This window comes from Aedes aegypti, chromosome 1, assembly GCF_002204515.2.
Source record: "Aedes aegypti strain LVP_AGWG chromosome 1, AaegL5.0 Primary Assembly, whole genome shotgun sequence".
Taxonomy (NCBI): Eukaryota; Metazoa; Arthropoda; class Insecta; order Diptera; family Culicidae; genus Aedes; species Aedes aegypti.
This window is the reverse complement of record NC_035107.1, coordinates 131,640,974-131,664,317: the sequence shown is the minus strand read 5'-3', so window position 1 is coordinate 131,664,317 and position 23,344 is coordinate 131,640,974. Positions and strand designations below refer to the sequence as shown.

Genomic DNA, 23,344 nt, shown 5'->3' with positions numbered 1-23,344 from the left:
CGTGGGTAGCACTTATCCATTTCCAATGACAAACCTTTTCGGTTGCTGAATGAATCGTTTGTGCTGACCACTGACCATTGGACGCAATGAACCGTAGAACTGCAATACCGTTTACTGTAATCAAAGGTCTACCGTATCATACAAGTGGGAGTGGTTGTGATGCATGGTGGTGCATCAAGCCAACTTTTTTTGTTTTTCTTTGAAGCAGCATACCAATAGGGTGTCCAAGTTTTTTTGTTTACAAAAGCGTTCGTTATAAAAAGTGCTTTCGGATAAAGGTTTCAAGTTCTGGAATAGCATATCATACATGCATTTTAAATTGTATATTTAACATAGAAAAAATATTAAAACCTATAAACAATTTTTTCCTAAGGTTCATATGTTCTACAAAAACGCTATAAATAATCAAATCTTTATTTAATACTTGACCACCTTAACTTTTCACCCATTTTTTTCTGGAACACCCTAATAATCAACTGATATCTAATGAACCTACTCACGGCATGAATCATAAAGCAACGATCCATGTCGGAAAAAGTGTCTTCAAACCAATGCGATATCCGTTGAAAAAAAAACTTTGTCTAACTTGTATGCTAAATTCGACACAGAAACACGTATCTACTTGATTTGGATTAGACTTTTATTCAACGGTTGACAGTTTGAAAGCCTAACATCGCTGTAAAGCTGTCGCATTGGTGTTGAAAACCCTTAACATCAGCGGAAATGATTAGAAGACAGTTTGATGATCGTTCAATATTGTTGACATAAGCAATGCATGTGAAGTTAACCATGCCATATTCAAATCAAGCTAATCTGTTGCGAAAATGTGGTTTCCGGCTGTTTTGCAAATCGTTTTTTAATCACATTATTCATGAAAAATGATAGATCAGTTGGTGGTTTCTCCGTGATTAGCATTTAGGTGTTTGACTAGGTTTATTTCATACGTACTTCATGTTGTTTTGTATGCTCATAATAATTTATACCAAGTAATAATGATATTTACACATTGCGGCATTATAAGTGGTTCGTATGGCAATGCCTTTGGCTCATGATTTTGACGGTTACCTTCTGATGATATCCTGAGGTTCATTGAACCACAAGCGACTTGAAAAGGTATCTGTTAATTGAACATATGCGAGGCGTCGAAAATAATGTATAGATAGTATCTGAGCAGATTTTCCCATTTTTTTTTCAATTTCATTTAAAAACTTCCTGAAGCGAAATGAAAAAAGTCAAACTGGCTGGAATGAGCTTAGCCCCTCTACCGGCAGCTGCATATTTTTACGCAATTAAAATATTCAAACCTCCAACTGTTTTTTGTTTCTCGATACTTTCGCAACACTATTTAACAAGTTCTCAAATAACTCTTCTAGTTTTAGAATCTGTGTCAATATTGTTCATTGGTCAACTGGATCCTGAGATATTCCAAAATTCCTTGGGGGACCGACGCGTAGCTATTACCCACGTAAATATCTCAGGCTACAGAATTTTTATCCTATTAGGATATTCACTCCTCGGAACAATTCATTAATGATAATTTGTTGTGGAAAAATGAAGCAATTTGGTGCATCCGTCTTTGTGTAATAAGCATTCATGTGTCTGGTACCACGCTGACCTAATTAAAATCTTAAAATCTTAAAAAAATATCATATCGTAATTTTCAGATATATCCTAGAATACTAAACTGATTTGTATGATTTTTTCAGAGCAGCTTATTGTTACCCAGCTTTGTGTAGCCCACATTTCATATATATTTATGAACTGACGTAAAACAAAACGGTTATCATATTATATGGAGAATGTCGGTCCCCCAAGAAACATCGAAATATCTTTAAAACCAGAACACCAATGACAGATATCGTCAAAGATTCTCAAATTAGAAGTGTTTTTCGAGAACTTGTGAAAAAATGGTGCAAACATATCGAGAAACAAAAAAGTTATCAAGGTTTGCATATGTTTATTGCGGTAAAAAATGAAGTTTCATAGGCGATGGAGGAACAGCAAATTGAAATGGAACTCACAATCTTTTGACAAGCACTTCGACATTCTTTATTGTGAATTCAAATAAAAATATAAAAAGATTCAACCCGGCGAGTGACAGAATAGGCGGGGTAGATTGATAATTTCGTCCCTGATCCAGATAGACGGAAATAGCATTTTTCCTTAATTTGATATTAAGCCCTTCAAAAGTGTCCACTTTATAAAATGAACTGTCCTTAAACAATGGATCATTTTTGTGTGATAATAAATCCATGCTTACATTTTTTGTAATTTTGTAGAGAATCTTTTTGAATGATTATTGAATATATAAAATGATGATGCTTATTTCGCCAAAATTGATTTTTATTGAAATTTTGTTAGTACTTTGAGTTTTGGATCAACTTGCCCCAGAGCGCCGTGGCGCATGGTTAGAAAAGTACTGCTAACGGGTGTTCAGTTTAAAATGAGAATGATTTCGATACCTTTCTTTAATCAGAGTAAAGAGCGTTACACAGCGAAACACGTTTTTGTCTCAAGCACCAAAATAGCGCTATTCACTTGATTAAGAGTTGCTGAATCCATTGCCGTTTTCAAACATATCATACCACGTTTAGTGTTTGGAATATTTACTGTTGAAAATGCAAAATTTGACTATTTGACTCAATGTTCATGTGTATAATAATACTTATCAATCAAGTTCATAATAATTTCGATGCTCTAAAAATATTTTTTGATGGTTTCAAAAAGTATTGTATTTTTTCATATAAGAGAAACAAAGAATTTTGTGCATGTTGAAAAAATCGATTGAATCTTACTTTAATCGTGCAATTTCAACCAAATTATATCTGTAATGAAAGCTTAAGTCATATTCTGCTCAGTGGATTAGATTACAAAAAAGTTTGATAATTCCTTCTTTAAATTTCATGTAAACATCAATGAAAGCAGTATTTCATACAACTTTGGCGACCTGCAGCTAAAAATTGTGACGTACTGGAATATTTCTGAGAACAGCGTCAGATGCAGCAACCCCAAATCTACTAGAGGCGCATAATTTGATCCTTGAGACACGCTGTGTTATTTTTTTTTTCTCACCAAGAGGATTGCTCTCTGGATTCGCTAAAAATGAGGGGCATGTGTGTTTTCGCTCTGGTTCTGTCCATTCAATAGAAGATGGCATGGAAACATCTAGTGCTCCGCGAGCGTGTTGTACGGTTATACAAAACTCATGGTCATCTTAGAAAAAAAAGTTTACGGTATACCACTTTCGAGGCGAAAACACGTGAGACCAGTTTACCGGAACCTGGCAACCTGGGAACCTGGATGGAAAGGATGTAAGAAGCGTTGAAAAAGCTGTTCGACAACAAGGACGGAACGAGTTTGCATGACGCTGGTCGCAAAAATCACTGCTCCCATACTTTGATTCACGGAACCCTCAATATGGAGGGCATCATCTGTCGGAAGAAAACTCGGTCCCCCGATGGATGACAAAGAGCTATCGCGGGACGTCGTCCAGCACGGACGACGAAAGTTACTTTGCGCTCCAAACCCAATCAATTTGCTCCAGTGCCGTCCCATTGAGGATTTTTTCGGCTCCCTCACAACCCTAGTGTAGGGCTGCTAGAGCACGAACCTCCATTTCTGGAGCCTAGAGTGTAACGTAGTATCGCTAGTGGTTGTTTCAATTGGCTAAGAATTAACACTACGGTCTGCCTATTTCGGTGGTAAAAGTCCACCTCACAAGTGACCCCTAATTTATGGTGTGATGCATACCCTGCATAGAATAGAATGATTAGGGGGTTCTAAATAAAACCTATCCGCAAACGGATCCTGTGAAGTACCAGGGCGCCCTCTGCAGTAGTGTGCTCTTCTTGTGTTACATGGAGCAATGGTGTAGGTATTTCTCTGAAATAATCCACTGCCCTTCAATATCCACCCTGAGACTAAATAAGGGAGGTATTATGAATATGTTGTTATTTAATTTGAATTATCACCTATATGGTTTCGCATTATGCGTTTTACACAGTGCATTCTGTGCTTGATGTATGATTCTGTGCAGAGATGTTTGTGCTTTCACAATCGTTGTTTCTGTTGGTAAGCTCAATAGGAAATACGTCTATTGATTGGTATATTTACCACATCTCAAGTAGCACACATGTTACATATAATTGAGGCAGAATAACTCTTATATGACCAGATCTGGCCATATAAGAGTTATTCTGCTTCAATTATAACATGTGTGCTACTTGGGATGATGAATCATCCAGAACTGATGATTTAAAACGAGTTTCCGTAAACTGCGTAACAAAAGGCCTTCCACTGATTGTGGGTAGTGATACCAATGCTCATCGCAGCATCTGAGGCAGCTCATATATTGATTTGAGAGGCTCAGGTCTGGTAGAATTTTTAAGTAGTACAGATCGTGGTTTACTTAACCTTCGGGCTGTCGCGCTGTTGTACTTTGTACAACAGTTGTGATTTATATGCTATCATTTTGCAACAAAGATATCTATCGACACCAAACCAAAATGTATTCCTCAAGAATCTTCTTAAGAACAATACTCGACAGTTTTTATTTACAGTATGGCCCATTATAATACGGTAAAATCAACAAATGTACATGGAAGTCGCATAAGAATTAACGCACTATGGACGGTTCGAGGAAACCACAGTTTGAAATCGTCATATCTTAAAATTCAGATAATATAGGAACGTGGGGGTCTTTATTAAAGTTGTTCTGGAGGTGAAGCGCTATCTGATGGTACCTTATTGAATTCGGAATTTGACCGCTAAGTGGCACTAGTGGGCATGGTAGGTTTATTTTTGTTTTGCAGATATTCCAGAATCCTGAGTATTTAGAAGGATGTCGTCTTCGGCAAAGTTTTTTAGTAAGTTAAGGACTGTCATTTTTCGAGCTAGTTGATTCAAAATTTTGCCACTAGGCGGCGCTAGTGAGCATGATACTTTTGTTTGCAGATATCTCAGGAGCCTGGCCACTTAGAAAGATAGTGCCTTCGGCAAAGTAGTTCAGTAGCTCATGGGCTATCATTATTTGAGCCAAGAAATAGGGTATTTTACCACCAGGCGGCGCTAGTGAGCATGACATTTTTGTTTTGCGGATACTGCAGGATCTCGACTTTTTAGACAGGCACCTTCGGGAAAGTTGTTCAGAAGCTCAGGGACTATCATTATTTTAGAAAGTCTCGTACTTTAAGGATTAAACAAAGAAAGAATTTGAGCTACTGAACAACTCTGCCGAAGACACCATCTTTCTAAGTGATCAGGCTCCTAAGATATTTGCAACACAAATGTTTTATGCTCATTAGCGCCGCCTAGTGGCAAAATTTTGAATCAACTAGCTCAAACAATGATAGTCCTTGAGTTACCGAACAACTTTGCCGAAGACGTCATCTTTCTAAGTGGTCAGGATCATGAGATCTGAGAAACAAAAGTTTCATGCTCACTAGCGCCGCCTAGTGGCAAAATTGCGAATTTCTTGGCTATAATAATAATAGCCCTTAAGCTACTGAACAATTTTGTCGAAGACGCCATCTTTCTAAGTTGTCAGACTCCTGGGATATTTGCAAAACCAAGGGTGTTGTACAAAGTACAATTCGCGACTACTCGCGTTACAAAAATTCGCGCGACGAACGAAAGGTTAATATAGGCAATCGGTATCTTCTAGAGAAGAAGTGTTAGACATAACGCTCTGCTCGAATAGAATCAGTCACGAGTTAACGAATTGGCACGTATCAGATGAGTAATCAGCATCTGATCATCACTACATCTTCTTTAATCATTCAAATGTAACTGCGTGGACTTTGCGTTCAAGGAATCTCCGGTCAACAAACTGGGCACTCTACACTGAATTGATTGCGACCAATTTTTATGGATATTCTCCGTCCATTGAAAATCCAAGTGATTTGGATGATGCCGTTGATCCTACAATATCCTGTATAATGGAAGCTTTTGAAGAAGCATGTCCTCTGCGGTCTGTGAATACTACAAGAGGGACCCCATGGTGGAATTCCGATCTGACTAGACTGAGGCAACAATGTAGAAGGAGTTGGAACGGACGCCGTTCAGCTGGTTCAGAGTCGTTCAAATCGGCTCGCAAGGTTTACAAGAAGCCTATCCGTTCTGATGAACGATTCGGCTGGAAAAACCTTTGTACAAATGTTTCCAATTTGAGTGAAGTCAGTCGGCTGAACAAAATCCTTGCAAAATCTAAGGATTTCCAAGTGAACGAAACTATCAAATGGTAAATATTCAGCGTGCTGACTCATTTGTGTGTGATAGTTGTGACTCCGATTATGGAACTTTATATCACCTGATAAGTATCTGTCCACTGTCTACACTTATTAAGTGAAACTGAATTCAGAAGAGTGAATCTAAAAAAGAAAAAGACAATTTACACCATCTTCAGCCATAGGCTGCACAGACTGAACATAACGAACATTAGACAATATTGGATATTGGTGCCGTCCGGATTTTGATTCAAAAATGTTGTGTAAACACCGCTTTTTTCCTTGTTTTTTTGTTTATTTTTTTTCTTTTTCACAATGAGTTAGCGCTCTTGAAGCAAACCTTGGTAGTTTAGCTAGTTTTTTTTTTTTTGAGTCGTCCTGTTTTTCTTACGACCTTTGGTTAGTATACCTGTACAAAATTACTCAATATGGAAATACAAACTCATTATTTCTCTCTATCTCATATCCCATAAATATTCCTGAGAAATTTCTTAGTTGACCTTTTTAAAACTCTTGTAGAATATTTAGGTAATCTATAAAATTAGGTTCATAAAGTAACCCGTGAAGGAATCATTGGTGGGCTGGCTGGTTGAATAATTACACGAATGTGTGGTGATGTGTGCGAAAACATGCCTAAATTAAAAACCCTCAGGAGGAACTCATTGAGAAGGTTTACATGCTCGTATGTGGCTTACGTACGTAAGTTGTAAAATCATTTATCAATATTGATTCCGTGACGCTACCTGGTCCTTCAAGATATAACTCTGAGGACTCCATCTCTATGATCTTCTTCCCAATTTTCTTTTGCTGTTTAAGGTTTTAGCCATTTTGGTTGTTTAAGGTTCAAGTAATGAAACTGACTTAGTAGCAGGTATGACAGTAGATAGCGTTTAATGTAATTGGTGGTTTAATTTTGAAAATTGAATTTCATAACTGAATGAGAACAAACAGAATAAACTATAATCAGTTAAAAGCGTTTTTAAAAGATTATGCGAGATTATTCCGAGACTGCAAAGAGAAATTTTAATATGGTTTTCGAAATTGTCTTTTTATATGCGGCCTATGCATAGTCACTAATATTTTTAATTTAAGTTGAGAAAACTTTTTTCACTATGTTTTTGGTGATGCTAAACTTTAGTGCTGCGATACTCAGTATAGCAACGATTGCATACCTTTGATGGGTAGTGTATGTCACCTAGTCACGATTATTCGTCAATCTGTTTCACATGCTATTCGAATAGAAATGACCTTTAATAGTGGGTGATCCGTAATAGTATAACCGCTGTACTATTACGCGTATAAGAAATAAGCTTTTAAAGATAATGGCAGCCAATTATCTTATCAGAATTATCGAGGGAGTTTATAACCCAAGATGCGCCATGAATCAAGGTCGATCTATATTTTTCAAATATCGGGATAATGAAAAGTCTTCGAGAGAGATGGTAAGAGGGGATATTTAAAAATAAAGTCACTTGGATTATAGACATCATCTTATATTGAAATTTGTTCCAAAATTGTTATGTTATTTCACAAGTGACAGTGAATAATGGTTTGTGAATGTTTTTTTTTTTTTAATTTAGAATGATTCCTAAGTTTTTATTGCTATAATTATGTTTTTTTTTTTTGGATATATATCATTGATTTTCAGAATTGTTTTGACCAATTAATAACACAATTATCTTCTCAGCATACCCAACGGGCCCACATTTTCTGCCAACTCCCAGCAAATCCAATGTCGTGGAGGCATCCGATGTGCTGCGGCAAATTCTGAATAAAAAAGTGCCACAGACGGGCTACAGCTATAACAGCTACCAGCAAGCGACGGGACCTGGAAAGTACGAGAAGAAGGTCGTCTCCCAGCATGACATCCCAGTCGAATCCTATCCCCCACCATTCAAGCCACTAAACACCAACAAATACCTGCCACCGCTCTATGGCCTCCCCCATGGTCCAATTGAATCCGTTACCCATTCCCAGTCCATAACGACCTCTTTTGGCGCTGCGTACAACTCACCACAAGTGGAAGAAGTTGAGCAACAACCCCAGTATCCACCTTCCTACGATATCTACCATTCCATGAGTGTCAAAATGGCCGGTAAGAAAGACAAAACAGTTCACCAATCACATTCCAATTTCCCCGACCCCCGGTCGAAGAAAACCTATGGTAGTTCTTCGACCCATCCACATACCTATTCCGTATCCCATTATCTTTCCCCTCCCAAGCCGACGGCACTGACTACCGAACAAAAACACCTTCAACACCTGGACGACGAAGAAATCCATCGACAACAACTCCACGACTTGAGCTCAAAATTCGGACCCGGTATTGAGGTGCAAAAATCATTGACCTACGAAATTAACGACCCAGTGGACGTCTCCAGCCTGGCATCTTCTATCCATGACTTGAGTCGACGATCTGACGACAAGCGAGAGCTGTTACAAAGTGACAAAGCCTCAAGCAGCAGCAGTAGCGGTGACAGTGACAGCAAGACTTTCACCAAGACGTAAAGACTGACCAAAACACTATGTAGTAGGATCTAGTGCATTCCCCAACACATTGGGCACCAAACTCCAGGTAATGTCTGAAGAGAATTTGTGTTCACAGCACTGTTGATGTTCGTAGAGCGTGACTGTTTGACTAACACACTTTTTTTTGCTGGTAGCTAGAAGCAACGTAGATAGAGTAGCACACCAAGTAATACAAGAATCTATCATAGCACGCGTGCGCCACCCTTTGCGATTTATCATAAGGAATAAGCATTATGCATTACCATTGAAAGATTAATGTTTGTTATTTCAATTATTGTCATTCTTCTGATAAAACGCGATGGGATGGCATTATTGCGTAGTTATGCTGTTAAAGAGAGAATGTAGTGTGATTATTAACACAAAAAATATCACTTCATAGCAATATAACATAGCTATAAAACGGCTGATGTCCATTCCGCCTAGTAGTTTGAACAAATGCTATTTTTCCTAGAATTAATTGATATCTCATGAAAGCATGGTTCACAGACTTATTTAGATTTTATTGTTGATCTACATTCAGGATAATATTTACCATGGAGAACACACAAGTGGAAATACGCTAATATTGTTAACCGATCGTTATATTACTGAAAACTGAGGTCTTCTAACAGTTTTCGTAATTACTAACTTCTTGGAGATTACTGAAAAAGGTTACTATTAGTCTGGTTTCCAATAAAACGCTGTCACTCACTTTAATCCCTCGGAAATCTTTCAGCAGTATCTCATGGGATGGAGCTTTTTTCAACCAAATTTTATCATAATCCATGGGACAGTAGGTGAGAAATTGCGGTGGGCGTAAACTGGGTGGCAGCGTTTAATAGGAGACCTGACTATTTTTCAAGTCTTGCGTTGATCAACTTTCTCAAGTTGTCAAAGAATTCTACATCTCTATCCACAAGCCATACATTGATTATCATGGAAGATGATACATGTTGTTTAGATCCCAAATCATCAACAATATATGCACTATTAAGTATTGAATCTAATGTATATCGGTAGACCAAAAACTTCTTGAATAAGTCTTGGAAATGTATTTTACGTACATCCAGGTATTTCTCAACAACTCGATATTCTGTTTCTCGATATCGAGTTATAGATACTTATTTAAAGTTTATTCTCATGACTACTCCGATGGCCTGAACTGTAGTTGCGCAGTAGATAGTTGCACCGATTTTATGTTTTGTAAGTTGATATTCCCCTAACTCTTGATATGGAAAGAAGTACAGTGCCCGTTGGCAAGGTTCGATTTTAGCAACACGTTTCTTTTTTTTGTTGTTTATTAAATCACTCAATTGTCTCTCAAGACTACGGAAACATTCATACAAGCAAATTAATTATTGGTCATTCACCTATCCTATTAATCAAAATGTTTCTGTGGGCCGTTTGAAGGTTTATCAAGTTTGAAAATGGTTTATTTAATTCGTGATTATTTTCACAGTGAAAAAAAGAATATGTATGATTATGCTTAACTTGAAGTTATTTTCATGACTTACTTTATAATTATTTATTACAATTGAATTTCAAACAAACAAATGCAACACAAATCGCATTCGTCGAAAGAACACGGAATGAAGTGCATGTCGAATCGGTAGGTTGAAGAACTCCAACAATATCGATTTGCGATAAACTTTACACTTGTTTGCGGTATGGTAGCATAGGTGTTTCCCATAGATAAATCGATCGTTTTGAATCAAGAACAAGAAGCACTATCAGCAAACAAAAATTGCCTATTTTATTATTTAATAAATTCATTTTTGCATTATACTTGAAATAACTACATCAAGAGAAGTGATTATGAATTTCATTATCAATCGAAATAATGTCAAGATTGGTATTTTATTAATAAAACGTATTTATATTAACAGAAACAAAAATAAAACAAATTTTAAAAATCGACCAAATGGTGTTTCAAAACAAATTTCTTTTAAAAAAAGTTATTTCAAGTGTAATAAAAATTTGAAAAAAATGGAGGTTTAGTGTAGTTTAAAATTTAGTTTTCATTTTTGATTTTTTTTTTTTTATTAAGATCAGTTTTAGTATTTTGACAAGTGGCTAATGCAATTTCATATATAAAAAAATATATGACTAATTCCATCCACAATTGGTCGAAATTATCAAAAATCGTGCTCGATAACCATCGATTTGGATTAAATGTTTTTGATTTATATCACGAACAATTCAAAATAAAACTAAAATTGAAGTTGCAATAAAAAAAAACAAGTTTCAATATTTTTCGAATTTTTAGCATAAAGTCTTGATAGGAATAGGATGCTTAGAACAAAATTTCATAATAGAGTCTAGAACAAAAGTTTTTTTTGGGAACAACATAAAGTCGATTTTCAAAATTTTGATGATAATATAAGAATTTTAAAATTATTCGGAACTTAATTGATAATCATTATTACTTCTCTATCAATATCCATATCCATATTCGAGTTATTACAAGCTTAATTCAAAAAAAAAATACTGTTTAAATAACAACATAGGCCATTTTCAATAGTTAATCGCAATTCTCCATCAAGAACAATAAGTCAGTAAAAGGAAAACTGTCATTTTCCCTAGAAAACCTATTCTTTTTGATGGAGAATCGCGAATTATTTATGAAAGTGGATTTTTTATTATTTAATTAATATAATTCTCGCATAACTTCTGATCTCGCCCTAAAGGCCATTGGTAACCATGTGTGTAGCTCGTTGTTTATGAGCATTTGAATGGATTTTCATGTTATTTAACAACGCTATGGGGAAGAAAGGATCAATATCTACCAGCCCGTGATGTTGGTTTGGATGCTATTTCTTTCATTTGCTCAGAAGCAACGAGCTACGCTCGTGGTTACCAATGGCTTTTAGGGCGTTATCTCAGAGTATGCGAGAATCAGTCAATAATTAAACTTGTAATTACTCAAAAATGATGCTGATTATTTTGGTATACAATCATTTCAAGATTCTTATTTTGTCATTAAAAAAAGATTGGTATTTTATTAATAAAACGTATTTATATTAACAGAAACAAAAATAAAACATTTTAAAAATCGACCAAATGGTGTTTTAAAACAAATTTCTTGTTAAAAACGTTATTTCAAGTGTAATAAAAATTTGAAAAAAAATGGAGGTTTAGTGTAGTTTAAAATTTAGTTTTCATTTTTGATTTTTTTTTATTAAAATCAGTTTTAGTATTTTGACAAATGGCTAATGCAATTTCATATATTAAAAAAAAAATATGACTAATTCCATCCACAATTGGTCGAAATTATCAAAAATCGTGCTCGATCACCATCGATTTGGATTAAATGTTTTTGATTTATATCACGAACAATTCAAAATAAAACTAAAATTGAAGTTGCAATAAAAAAACAAGTTTCAACATTTTTCGAATTTTTAGCATAAAGTCTTGATAGGAATAGGATGCTTAGAACAAAATTTCATAATAGAGTCTAGAACAAAAGTTTTTTTTTGGGAACAACCTAAAGTCGATTTTCAAAATTTTGATGATAATATAAGAATTTTAAAATTATTCGGAACTTAATTGATAATCATTATTACTTCTCGATCAATATCCATATTCGAGTTATTACAAGCTTAATGCAAAAAAAAAATACTGTTTAAATAACAACATAGGCCATTTTCAATAGTTAATCGCAATTCTCCATCAAGAACAATAAGTCAGTAAAAGGAAAACTGTCATTTTCCCTAGAAAACCCATTCTTTTTGATGGAGAATCGCGAATTACTTATGAAAGTGGACTATTTTATTATTTAATTAATATAATTCTCGCATAACTTCTGATCTCGCCCTAAAGGCCATTGGTAACCATGTGTGTAGCTCGTTGTTTCTGAGCATTTGAATGGATTTTCATGTTATTTAACAACGCTATGGGGAAGAAAGGATCAATATCTACCAGCCCGTGATGTTGGTTTGGATGCTATTTCTTTCATTTGCTCAGAAGCAACGAGCTACGCTCGTGGTTACCAATGGCTTTTAGGGCGTTATCTCAGAGTATACGAGAATCAGTCAATAATTAAACTTGTAATTACTCAAAAATGATGCTGATTATTTTGGTATACAATCATTTCAAGATTCTTATTTTGTCATTAAAACGTACATTAAAAAAATTTTATTGATTTTAAACTTTATTGATATTTTTTCCTAAAAAAATATGATGTTTTATATAAATAAACACGTTTTGGCGATAAAATAAGAATCTTGAAATATTTGTGAACCATAATGAATATCATGATAACTTTTCTAGAAGTAACTATTTTCAAGTTATTTTAAGTTTAATGTAAAAATGCATTATTTAAATAACAAAATATGCCTTTTTTATTAGTAAATCGCGATTCTCTGTCAATAATAATGAGTCATTAGGAAATATGATTTAAACCCTAGAGCCTAGGAAACTTGTTGTTCTTGATGAAGAATTGCACATTACTAACGAAAATGGCCTGTTATATAATTAACTTAATAAATAGTTGCATTAAACTTGGAATTACTCAAAAATTGGTATATAAAAATTTCAAGTGTATTAAAACATAATTGTTCGTTTTATTTCTAAGTTTTTCATGACTTAAAATAAAATATTTTCCAATGTATATTTTTTCTTCTTGCCCAAACGTTTTACTACAACTTCTCCATAGAACGTTTTCCTCTAAAATCAATCATTTCGGAGCTAGAATGTTTCAAATAAATTGCATGTAGAACCTTCTAGGGCCGTTTCAGAAAATATTCAGGAGTCAAAATGATCGATTTATCTATGAGTAACATTTATTCTACTGTGCATGTTTAAAATAAACTCAAATTTAAGATTTTCGATGAAGATTTCCGATAGTTTCGACTTCTTGTGGATGGAGTTCGTCAGAAACTAACGATGCTGCGTGTGTAAAGAGATGCGGGACAAAAAATAGAACTGGAAGACCAAGCTGTTTCAACACCATTGAATGGAAAATAAATATGTTCTTGGTCTTCTGTGATTTGCATGTATGACAATCGCGAGAATGTCTCGAGCGCTAATTTCATAATTTTTAAGCTAGTCTATGAAAAACTTTTATAACTTTAGAAAACGCACCAAAATCGAATTTATATTTATATACAGTCGACTCTTCATAACTCGATATTCAAGGGACCATCGACTTATAGAATTATTGAGTTATAGAATGTATCGAAACAAAAAATTACAGAATCGAAGGAACATTTTTTTTTATTTCTAATACATAAATGATCGCCTATGTAAGAAAGTAATATTATTTTGTTGATTGTACTTTACTAACTATTGTTTGAAAACTTTTTTTATTTTCATGTTTTTTCAACTTTTATTACAACTTGCAAGTATTTTTCATCTCCAAACAAGAATTAGACCACGTTTCCCCAAATAAGATAGATTTTAAAATAGATATCGAGTTATGGAGAGAAATTTCCCTCTCACGTGACATCGACTAGTGGAGATATCGAGTTAAAGAAATATCGACTTATGGAGAGCACGATGTATGGAAATTTGAAGGGACCGATAAATCCATCGAGTTATAGAGTATATCGAGTTATAGAACATCGAGTTGTGGAGAGTCGACTGTACATCCATTTTAATCATATCGAATATAAATGTCCATAAAGTACTAAACAGTATAAAGTACGAATCGCCCATTGCCACATCAAACACAACCTATTTACTTCGAAATATTATGCATTTAAAATGATTTTTAAGTAACCAATTTAATTGAATAAGCGTAATTCTACAAACTTTTTTATCGAACCAAAGAATGTTTGGTCCGTTGAATCTGTTACATGTTCCTTTGTGGGCGAGAGACGGAATCCGGATCAATTGTGTCCGGTTCGCGTAGTAACCGCACTATCGGTAACGATCATTCGTGTATATAATCATGTATCCATTTAAAATTATATCTTCATTGTTTACCGAAATGGATCCTTTCTTATATCCAAACTCCCAGGGTTTTCTTGTGGAAGTGCAGAGGACTCCTCGGCTTCCGTAAAGCAAGTAACACGTCAACATTTTCCTCCCATTCCCAAATTGACCTGCATTCGGACGCAGCTAGCGCCGGTATTGCTTGTTATAATAATGAGAGCACCAGTACTTACACATTGAAGATGCTACTGATCCTGAGTAGCGTCTGTTGGTTCCCTGTGTTAGTACAGCTGTTCTTGCAATAGGGAGATATTTAAAACTTTTTCAGTGGTAGTAAGAACGAAATCCTGAAGCACAGAAAACACCACGGAAGATGAACTAAACACAAAAAGTTATGTATTCACTTTGCACTTGATTTCTAATCACTACATTTTTGATCCAGTTTCCTAATTGCTAGTAATTTACGTTTTTCATTATTTTCCATACGTTTTGACAGCATTCGACTACCATTTTTCCATGCGCTTGTGTTGGAAGTTTGAGAAATTTGGGAATCCATCGTAGAGCGATCAGTGAGTGGAATACAAACAACAGTGTCGTCGCTCGGCGGCCAGTGAAAGAAACTGAATGTTCGAAAGGTTGTTGCCTGTACTTTTTGCCGCTAGCGCCAACTGTTAGCGTTTAAGAACGAAATAAACAGTCGTTACCCTATTTCGGAGTAGCAACTGCGGGCGGTCAATCATGCTCATGCTCAAACTTATTTGTCGAACCAAATTGATAATTTTAGCTGAAGGGTATTACTTCCATTTATTGGGTATTACATCAATTGACTTGATAAAACCTCGCCAACAATATTTCCCCAATTTACTCGGTTCATGACTGTTCTTGAGCTGTTGAATGGCATCCTTAACTTCCCCCATCGTGAGAGCTGGTTGATTTCTACTGTCCGCTGTGCTGCGGTAGCCATCGAATTCGCTGCTCTGACTAGAGATGGGCAATAAAAAATCAGAACCGTTTAAAATATCCGGATCACTCAAAAGAACGAGTGATCCGTGGCTCTTTTTTAGTGAGAGTCAGTTCATTTGATCAGCACGGATCAGACAAAAAGTAACCCAGTATTAGAACGAAGCTATTATTTTCTCTATTTTCCTTCGTTCGTTTCTTGGCTTGACATGTTCCTTGCTCTGCACGCCACGTCACACATGTAAACACAGGTTGTTGCAATTCTGCACTCTCAGTACACTCAGCATACTCAGCCCCGCCAACTTGCATAGAGAAGAGAGAAATCCCACATGAATAGCAAAACGCTTTTGCTTCTTCCTCTTGGTTTGGGTAGGAGTAATTGGCCAAGTAATCGTGAGCTGGAAGAAAGAATGTGCGAAGAATGAGAGAACGAAAGATATGAAAGGCACGAGACGACGTATGTCGCGCAACAGGGAGTGAACCGCTCTTTTTCCCGTTCGCTCGGTTCGGTTCGCTCTTCCTTTGCAAGCCGCTGAGCCACTTAACCGTTCTAAAGATACGGTTCACCAAAATGGGTGATTCGGATCTGATCCATTCACTAAAATGATTTTTTTTTTTTTTTTTTTTTTTTCTTTTTCTTTTTTTTTTCTTTTCTCTTTTTCATTCATTTCTTATATCTAGGTGTTCTGTGTTAGTAGACAACACTATCATCCTAATTTGGTAAAACAAATTTAAGATTTTATTAACATTTTGTTAACAACATATTACATTTCATTTGCCGTAGCAGTTCAGATTTTTTACAGGTGAGTTGATTTCACCTGCTTATAAGAGGAAAAAAAAAGTTTTTAATATACTTAACCTAACTTAACCTAAACATATAACGCATTAATCGTGGCAATAGAAGATTGTAACGATCACTAAAATGAGTCGTTTTGCACATCTCTAGCCCTGACCTTTTGTGTATGTGTTCTCTGTGCCATTCAGGTGTTCATCGTAGTACTGCTTCGCGTCCGTCCGTCAAAATGCTCCCATCCTTATCCCGGCACATTTCAGTTCGCGGCACGAAGCCTTTGTGGGATCTGTTGAGCTTCTGATAGAGCTTCCGCGTTTCTTGAGAACGGTACAGCAACTCCATCTTTTGGCATTCCATCTCTTTCATTTTTTGTCCTGGAATAGGCGGGTAGTTACTTCTAAACGTTCGCACCATTGCTCCTGTCGAGCACACCTCCTGCAGCGCTATGATGCTAATAATACTGAGGCACAAATTTTTGTCTTAAGCACCATTATACCGCTGTTTACATAATTTGATATTATACTTGTTTTTAATTATGAATCGTGGTTTACGGCTAACCAGCCGAGTGGAAGTTTAACAACTACCGAAAAGCTAAACATTACATATAATTTGCAATTTGTCCATCTAATCCAATTGCAAATTATATGTTATGTTTAGCTTTTCGGTAGTTGTTAATTTGATATTGCTGTTTGCATTTGAAATGCAAATCTTAACTAAACGTCCTCCAAATGCGGTAACTCAAAGCAATCAAAGAACACCTAGCAACGATTGTATAAATCACCGCCGCCCTAGCAAGAAAAATCTTTCTTTGACACCGCATTTCTTGTGAAAAATCTTACCGCGTTTGGTGTTCCCGCATTTGATATTTGCATTTCAAACGCACACAGCAATATTGCAGAATCTTTTGTCGCATTAAAAAAATATCCAAGCAAGTCTGTTTTTGAATATTGACTGTTGAAAATTACATTATTTATCGATATCAGTCAACTTACATGAAAGTTTACCAACTTGTATGCTAATTGATGTGCTCAATTTACTACAGAAATCTGATTTTAGTATGAAATAATCAACGAAAATGTTAATAATTTAGTTATCAAAAAGATGCTTTCCGAAGATTTGGTAAACTATTGTATCTTGCAAATGTCGCGTTCAGTATAATAAGAGCGTTACTGCAATTATCGATTTCTCTTCGACTCTCTTGTCGACTGTTATTTTTGATTCAGTAGAATGTTCTCATCGTCATTCGTCATCCTGCATCGTATGCACCGTATGCTTTGAAGTAACAAATCTGTTTATGAGTTACTCTTTTCTCAAGGGGTAGTTTTGGTCCCTATAACTGCTTTCGCCGCAAAATGGCGTATCGTTTTTTTCACTCCCTGTCGGCATGTGATAAAAACGATTGTCTATAAGCGTCTTTTCATGGGTTTTTACTATCAAACAAATAAGCCCTATCAAAACGAATACGACCGATAATTCTATTACTTTGAGAGATAGAGAAGTGCGATGTTCAGGAAAAACACGCGTTTTAAGATATCTAACAACTTTGTAGATAACATAAAAAATTCAATAAATCTTAGTGAAAAGTAAAGAACAAAAACGGTTTTAAACGAGTTCTTTCGTACAAATTAGTGTACATTCTGTTCAAAAATTCGCAACTCTCTTACAAGATTTTTTTACGTTTTTTCATGTCTTCTACCGTGGTGAATCAAAATCCAGACGGTACTAATATCCGGACACTCTGTTAATATTCATCAAATTCAGCTTAATTTGAATGTTAATATGTTTGAAATTTATTCTTACTCTTTACTTTAAACACTGAAGATTATTCACTATAATTTCAATCTAGTTAACATTGCCAAATAATTATTAAAAATAACAATAAGTTAGATGTTTCTGTCGGACGTCATTCCATCGCGGTTCATTTTAGTTCAAGTTTAATGATCTCTGCACGCATGAGCCAAGGCACGAACAACGTTTAGTTAAATGAAAAGTGCGTGAAGTACAGTTTTGTGGAGTGTTTGAACAAAATTAAGTGCAAAGTGATACTTTCAATGTTCGATAACACTACTGGTGTGAAAAATGATGCAAATGTGTATTTAAGGCTAAATAGCCCGTCATTCGTTTTGGCAACAATGGTGACTTTTCAGCTTGCATTTTAAAGTGATAAAACTCAGTCTTGATAGTTTATATTGACTTGAAAATGTATCACTGTACGCGCTTACATGCATAAAGTATGCTGATACTTTTTCAGCTGTGTCAGTGCAAAACCAACTGATTTTCTTTGATTCGAAATCGTGAGATGAATTAGCAACAATCATCAACGATGCATACAAATTTCAATGACGGCCTACTTCGCCTTAACAGTGTATAAAGGGACTGTCCGGGATAACGAGCCAGTGATTTTAAATCCGGAAAGCGTGTGAAAGACCCACTTTTCACTAGTGGAACTGTTTTTTCCATGGAAGATAAAATAAGAGAAGATTTGAAAAGTATACATAAACAGTTGTGAGTTATAAGAAGACGGGACAATTTAAGATTAATCGTGTACATCTTTCGTTATCACAATCAAGCCACACGTAAAAAGGCTCGAACAACACGCGCTTTGGTTCAGGTAATTAAAGCTCTAATTATACTTACGTTATGTTCTTCGTGACATTATAGGGAAAATACATACATCGAATTGATATAAGAAAGATATTTAAATAAGTTTGTGAAGTTTCCCTGAAAAGATATACTGATATTTCATATTATATCATATGTGTCCGGATTTCGATTCGAAAGTGTTCGGATTTAAAAATATCATTTGCATTAGGTGTCCAGATTTAAAGACAAGATAGACTCCAATATTTTATGATTTATTTGTAAAAACCTTGAATAATTCCAATAATTCCATGACTTTGATGAAGATCTGAAATGTAAGAATGTGTTACATAATAAAACATTACGAAAATTCTAACTAAACATACTTAAATCGTAGTTTGAACATTCATGTCGTCTTAAGCGTCCGTGTATTGATGCACCACGGTACAAAGTTGTTAGATATCTTAAAACGCATGTTTTTGCTGAATATCGCACCCCTCTATCTCTTAAAGTAAAGGAATTAACGATCAGCAAAAACACATCTTTTTTTGATGACACACATATTTGTAGAAAACACAAAAAAAAAGTTAAAAACCTTGGAAAAAAGTTATGATGAAAAATATGATTTTAAGAGGCCCTTCACATGCTACAGGTTATACCTCAAAAAGTATAAAAGATAGAAAAATCGTGTCTTCGACAATTTTTTTTTTAAATTGCCAGTACTACAACCAAATGTCTATCTAACTGTTATAAAACAATAGTTTTTCTATCTCACTGGTAGGTGGATTTCTCACAAAACTTTTTGCTTCAAATGATGCGCTTCAATATACCAAGAAACTTCTTCGAACAAAATATATCGCTAAAATCAACGGTTTTGACGCGCATGAAATCAACAAAATAATACACAGTGTAATGCAAGAAGGAAATCCAATTTAAGATCCCTCCAGTTTGGAGCCAAGAACACCACCACACAACCACTTCATCGTATGTGAATGTAGGTGATTGATGCAAATGAGTTAAGGAAAAGATCATCGCCACTCTAGCTATGACGTTTATAGTGAAACATGATTATGACTCTTGAAGTCATGCTTTGTCCTCACCATATCATTATCTAACCAATTCATGAATTCCATGTAAAAATCAACAATTTAACTAGTTAATTAGATCACTAATTGATTAACTAATGAGCAACTAAACATGAATGTGTCAATTAATTTAATATGCAGTACTGACTTTCATTTGGTCTTATCTTAGAGGGTAGTTTTTAGCTCACTGTATCACATCTCATGAATCATTGTTTCATTGTTCTGTATGTCAAACAACTATCTTAACTAATTCATTTTTTTTCTATCTTTACAGATAAAGGCTATGGTAAAATCAATGTAGCTTAAGTCGTTCCAGTTACTGTCAACCACCGTCAACATCCGTAACAAGAGATTTCATTGCCGTCCATAAATCTGTAAAAAAGGAATACTCACCACTTACATCGATCATTTGAATTCATTCCGTTAAAGTTGTTTGTTTAACCACCAAACTCTTTTGAAATTGAACTAAATCATCCATAGAAAGCAGTCATAAATGCAACAAACATCTAGTGATAACAATAGACCATTTCCTTGAGCAACAAAAACTTCCACTCGATCAGACATGGTAATATTTACTTAATGTTCTGGTTTTTCTGACGCCACACAATATGTTGAAAATCATTTCCAGTGTAGTTCATATCGATTGAGAAGCCCAGTGAGCCAGTAGGGGAATTAGGGGCATAATGGACACGTTAAGCAAATGTTCGTTTTAAGACCCTTAAATGGCAATGTTTTTAATTTACCCCCGGCTAGTTTTCAAGTTTGATGTTAGTACGACGTGCCACATTCATTCATAGTGATAAAATCATATCATATGTCAGAAAAGCGAGATAGAAAATTGGGTCGAAAACAAGGCTGGTAAAAAGGTATCGGGGCGAAATGAACACCTGTATGAAATTCAGTTATTCTAACATATTCAATGACTGTCAATCATTCCGATATGCAAAAGGACTCCCCCTCAATCATAATAGCTAAAAAGAACCTTTCTGGGTTCGTTACTTTGCTCAAAAATTAGATTCTTCCACGGTCTTGCTTATATGCCAATTTGAAACTGAGAAAAATTTTAAGTCAAATTTTAAAGAACAATTGAAGCAAAAAATATTTTTTTTTACCGTCAAGCATTTCAAATGCATTACAGATTTCATGCAGTGAATGAACTTTTGATGAAATATGTGTATTATCAGATATTGAGAGGGTGTCCATTTCGCCCCGTATGTTCATTATGCCCCTAATCCCCCTAGATATTTAAAATAGAGAACCGCATTGAATAATAGGGTGTATTTGGCAGAAAAAAATTTAGGAAACAATATCCTTCACTCTCACCCACAAATGTGTGTGAAAAGTGTTGTTATTCCTATCGATAAAATTCTGAGAGCTTTTATTCAGTCGGTGAACTGAATAAAAGCTCTCAGAATTGTATCGATAGGAATAACAACACTTTTCACACACATTTGTGGGTGAGAGTGAAGGATATTGTTTCCTTATTTTTTTTCTGCCAAATACAAACGGAAACGAAAACGGAAATTCTAGTGATGGATGATGTTATTTTATTTTAATTCACACAATTCTTGTAACAATGGATGGATTGGAGTATACAGCTTTTGTAGAGTTAGCTATTTAAATATACTCCTTAGGTGTAAGCTAGATGTTTTTAAAGTTTATTCTCATCACCAGTGTTGACCATTTGATGGTTTAGAGGTGCTACTAATGTAGGTAGTCAGTCCAGTGTTAGATGTTTCCTTTCTGTATTTATTGTCTTTTGATGTTAAACTTATGTTTAGTGCTTTCTAATAAATAGTGATAATGGAGAAAATTAATAATTAGTTTCAATGGAAAGAAACCCCCTTCAAAATATAAACATGTTTTATAAATAAAGTGTACAGAAATGTTTTATTTTTAAATATACATTTTATTACGACTTGCGGAACTACGAATCGATTTATGTCAGACTCAGTAATAAATTATTCACGCTTAACCATTTCAAAAATGGGATCATAAGTTTCATAAGTGAGAGCTTTGAAATGTTTAAGAACCATATCTTGAAATTATTTTCCTAGCAATCACTAGAGGAACTGCTCCGTTTTCGATGTTGGGTGCAAGTTAATCGATATTTGGGTTGATTTAACGCAAAATTGAGTTCTTTCAACCCAAACATAAGAAAAGGTACATTTACCCAAATTTGGCTTATTGGGCCAAAGTACTTCCATTGGGTAGATGCAGCTCTCTCTATTTTTGACAACATTCGTGTGGGAGAAATAGAAAACCGAGAGATTTTGGGTTGAAACTATAATCGATATACTTAATTTTCGGTAAAGTAAACTAAAAAATTAGGTAAAAATATTTCTCCGTGCAGTGTTAAAACTAAAAGCCCTGTGGTTTTTTGTCGACTAAGCGAACGTCAAACATGATCAAATGGGTCAAGGTTCATTTATGGACCCAATTTATAAATTAAAGTTTAAATATGATATAGCCGTTAATTAAGCAGGAAAAATTGCTAAAGCAGTTGCAGTAACATGCACTTTCGTGTTATTAAATAAAAACAAGATTTCATTAAATACTTAAGGACTCTATTAACGAATGATAATTTTAATTAGGCTATTATCATTGCGTTTAATACAAATTTTCATTGATTGACTTTTGAGTTTTGGTAATGTAATATTTCATAAAAATCATAAGTAAAACTTAAATATTTCAACAATAATCGTTGTGGCGCCAAATCATAATTATTCCTTAAGAAACCATTAAGTTTTTTTGCCTCAGTGTAGAAGATTGATGTCTTCTGCACATTTGTTCAGATCAGTAGATCAAAGGCTATCTGTCAATGATAAATCCGATTGGCTAGGAGACTCTAGTAACAAATTTCTTTCAATTTTCTATATCTTGAGATACTGATACGTTAGAAGTGTAATGTCTTCGTCAAAGATGTTTAACAGACCAAGGGCTATGGGGTCATGTACAAATTACGTCACGCTCCGAGGGGGGAGAGGGGATCAAGCAAAGCTTGACAAGCCTTACAAAAATTTTGGAGGACTCATCCAAAATACGTGACAAAGGTGTGGGGGGGGGGGGGGGGGGGTGGTTGTTGTAGGTGCTCAAAAAAAGTTAAAATTTAGCGTGACATAATTTGTGTACCACCCCTTTCTAGCCGGTATCATTAGTAACAAATATTCTTCAATGATCCATATCTCGAGATCCTATTAAGCTAAAAGGTTTTATATCTTCGCTCAGTTAAGGACAAGGTATATCTGGTGCAGTGAAAAATCTGATGTATTTCAACAATCGTTATACTAGATAAAAACTCATAAACGGTTTTCGAGAAA

General features: G+C 35.0%; 1 protein-coding gene across 5 annotated transcripts in view; it reads left to right on the top strand.

The window, feature by feature from the left end:
- The window catches only part of LOC110677132, a 147,576-nt gene extending 127,031 nt beyond the window's left edge, over nt 1-20,545 (top strand). For 3 of the 5 annotated variants that reach the window (XR_002500980.1, XR_002500975.1, XR_002500979.1), the window contains 2 exons: nt 7,912-8,799; nt 20,299-20,545. Coding sequence is in view for 2 of the 5 variants with exons in the window: in XM_021847894.1 (XP_021703586.1) it covers nt 7,912-8,319; nt 20,299-20,330 (440 nt within the window). In the remaining 3 variants the exon portion in view is untranslated. The remainder of the gene's footprint in view (nt 1-7,911; nt 8,800-20,298) is intronic. The other 2 variants (XM_021847894.1, XM_021847901.1) reach the window with 2 other exon arrangements.
- The last annotated feature ends 2,799 nt before the right edge of the window (nt 20,546-23,344 follow it).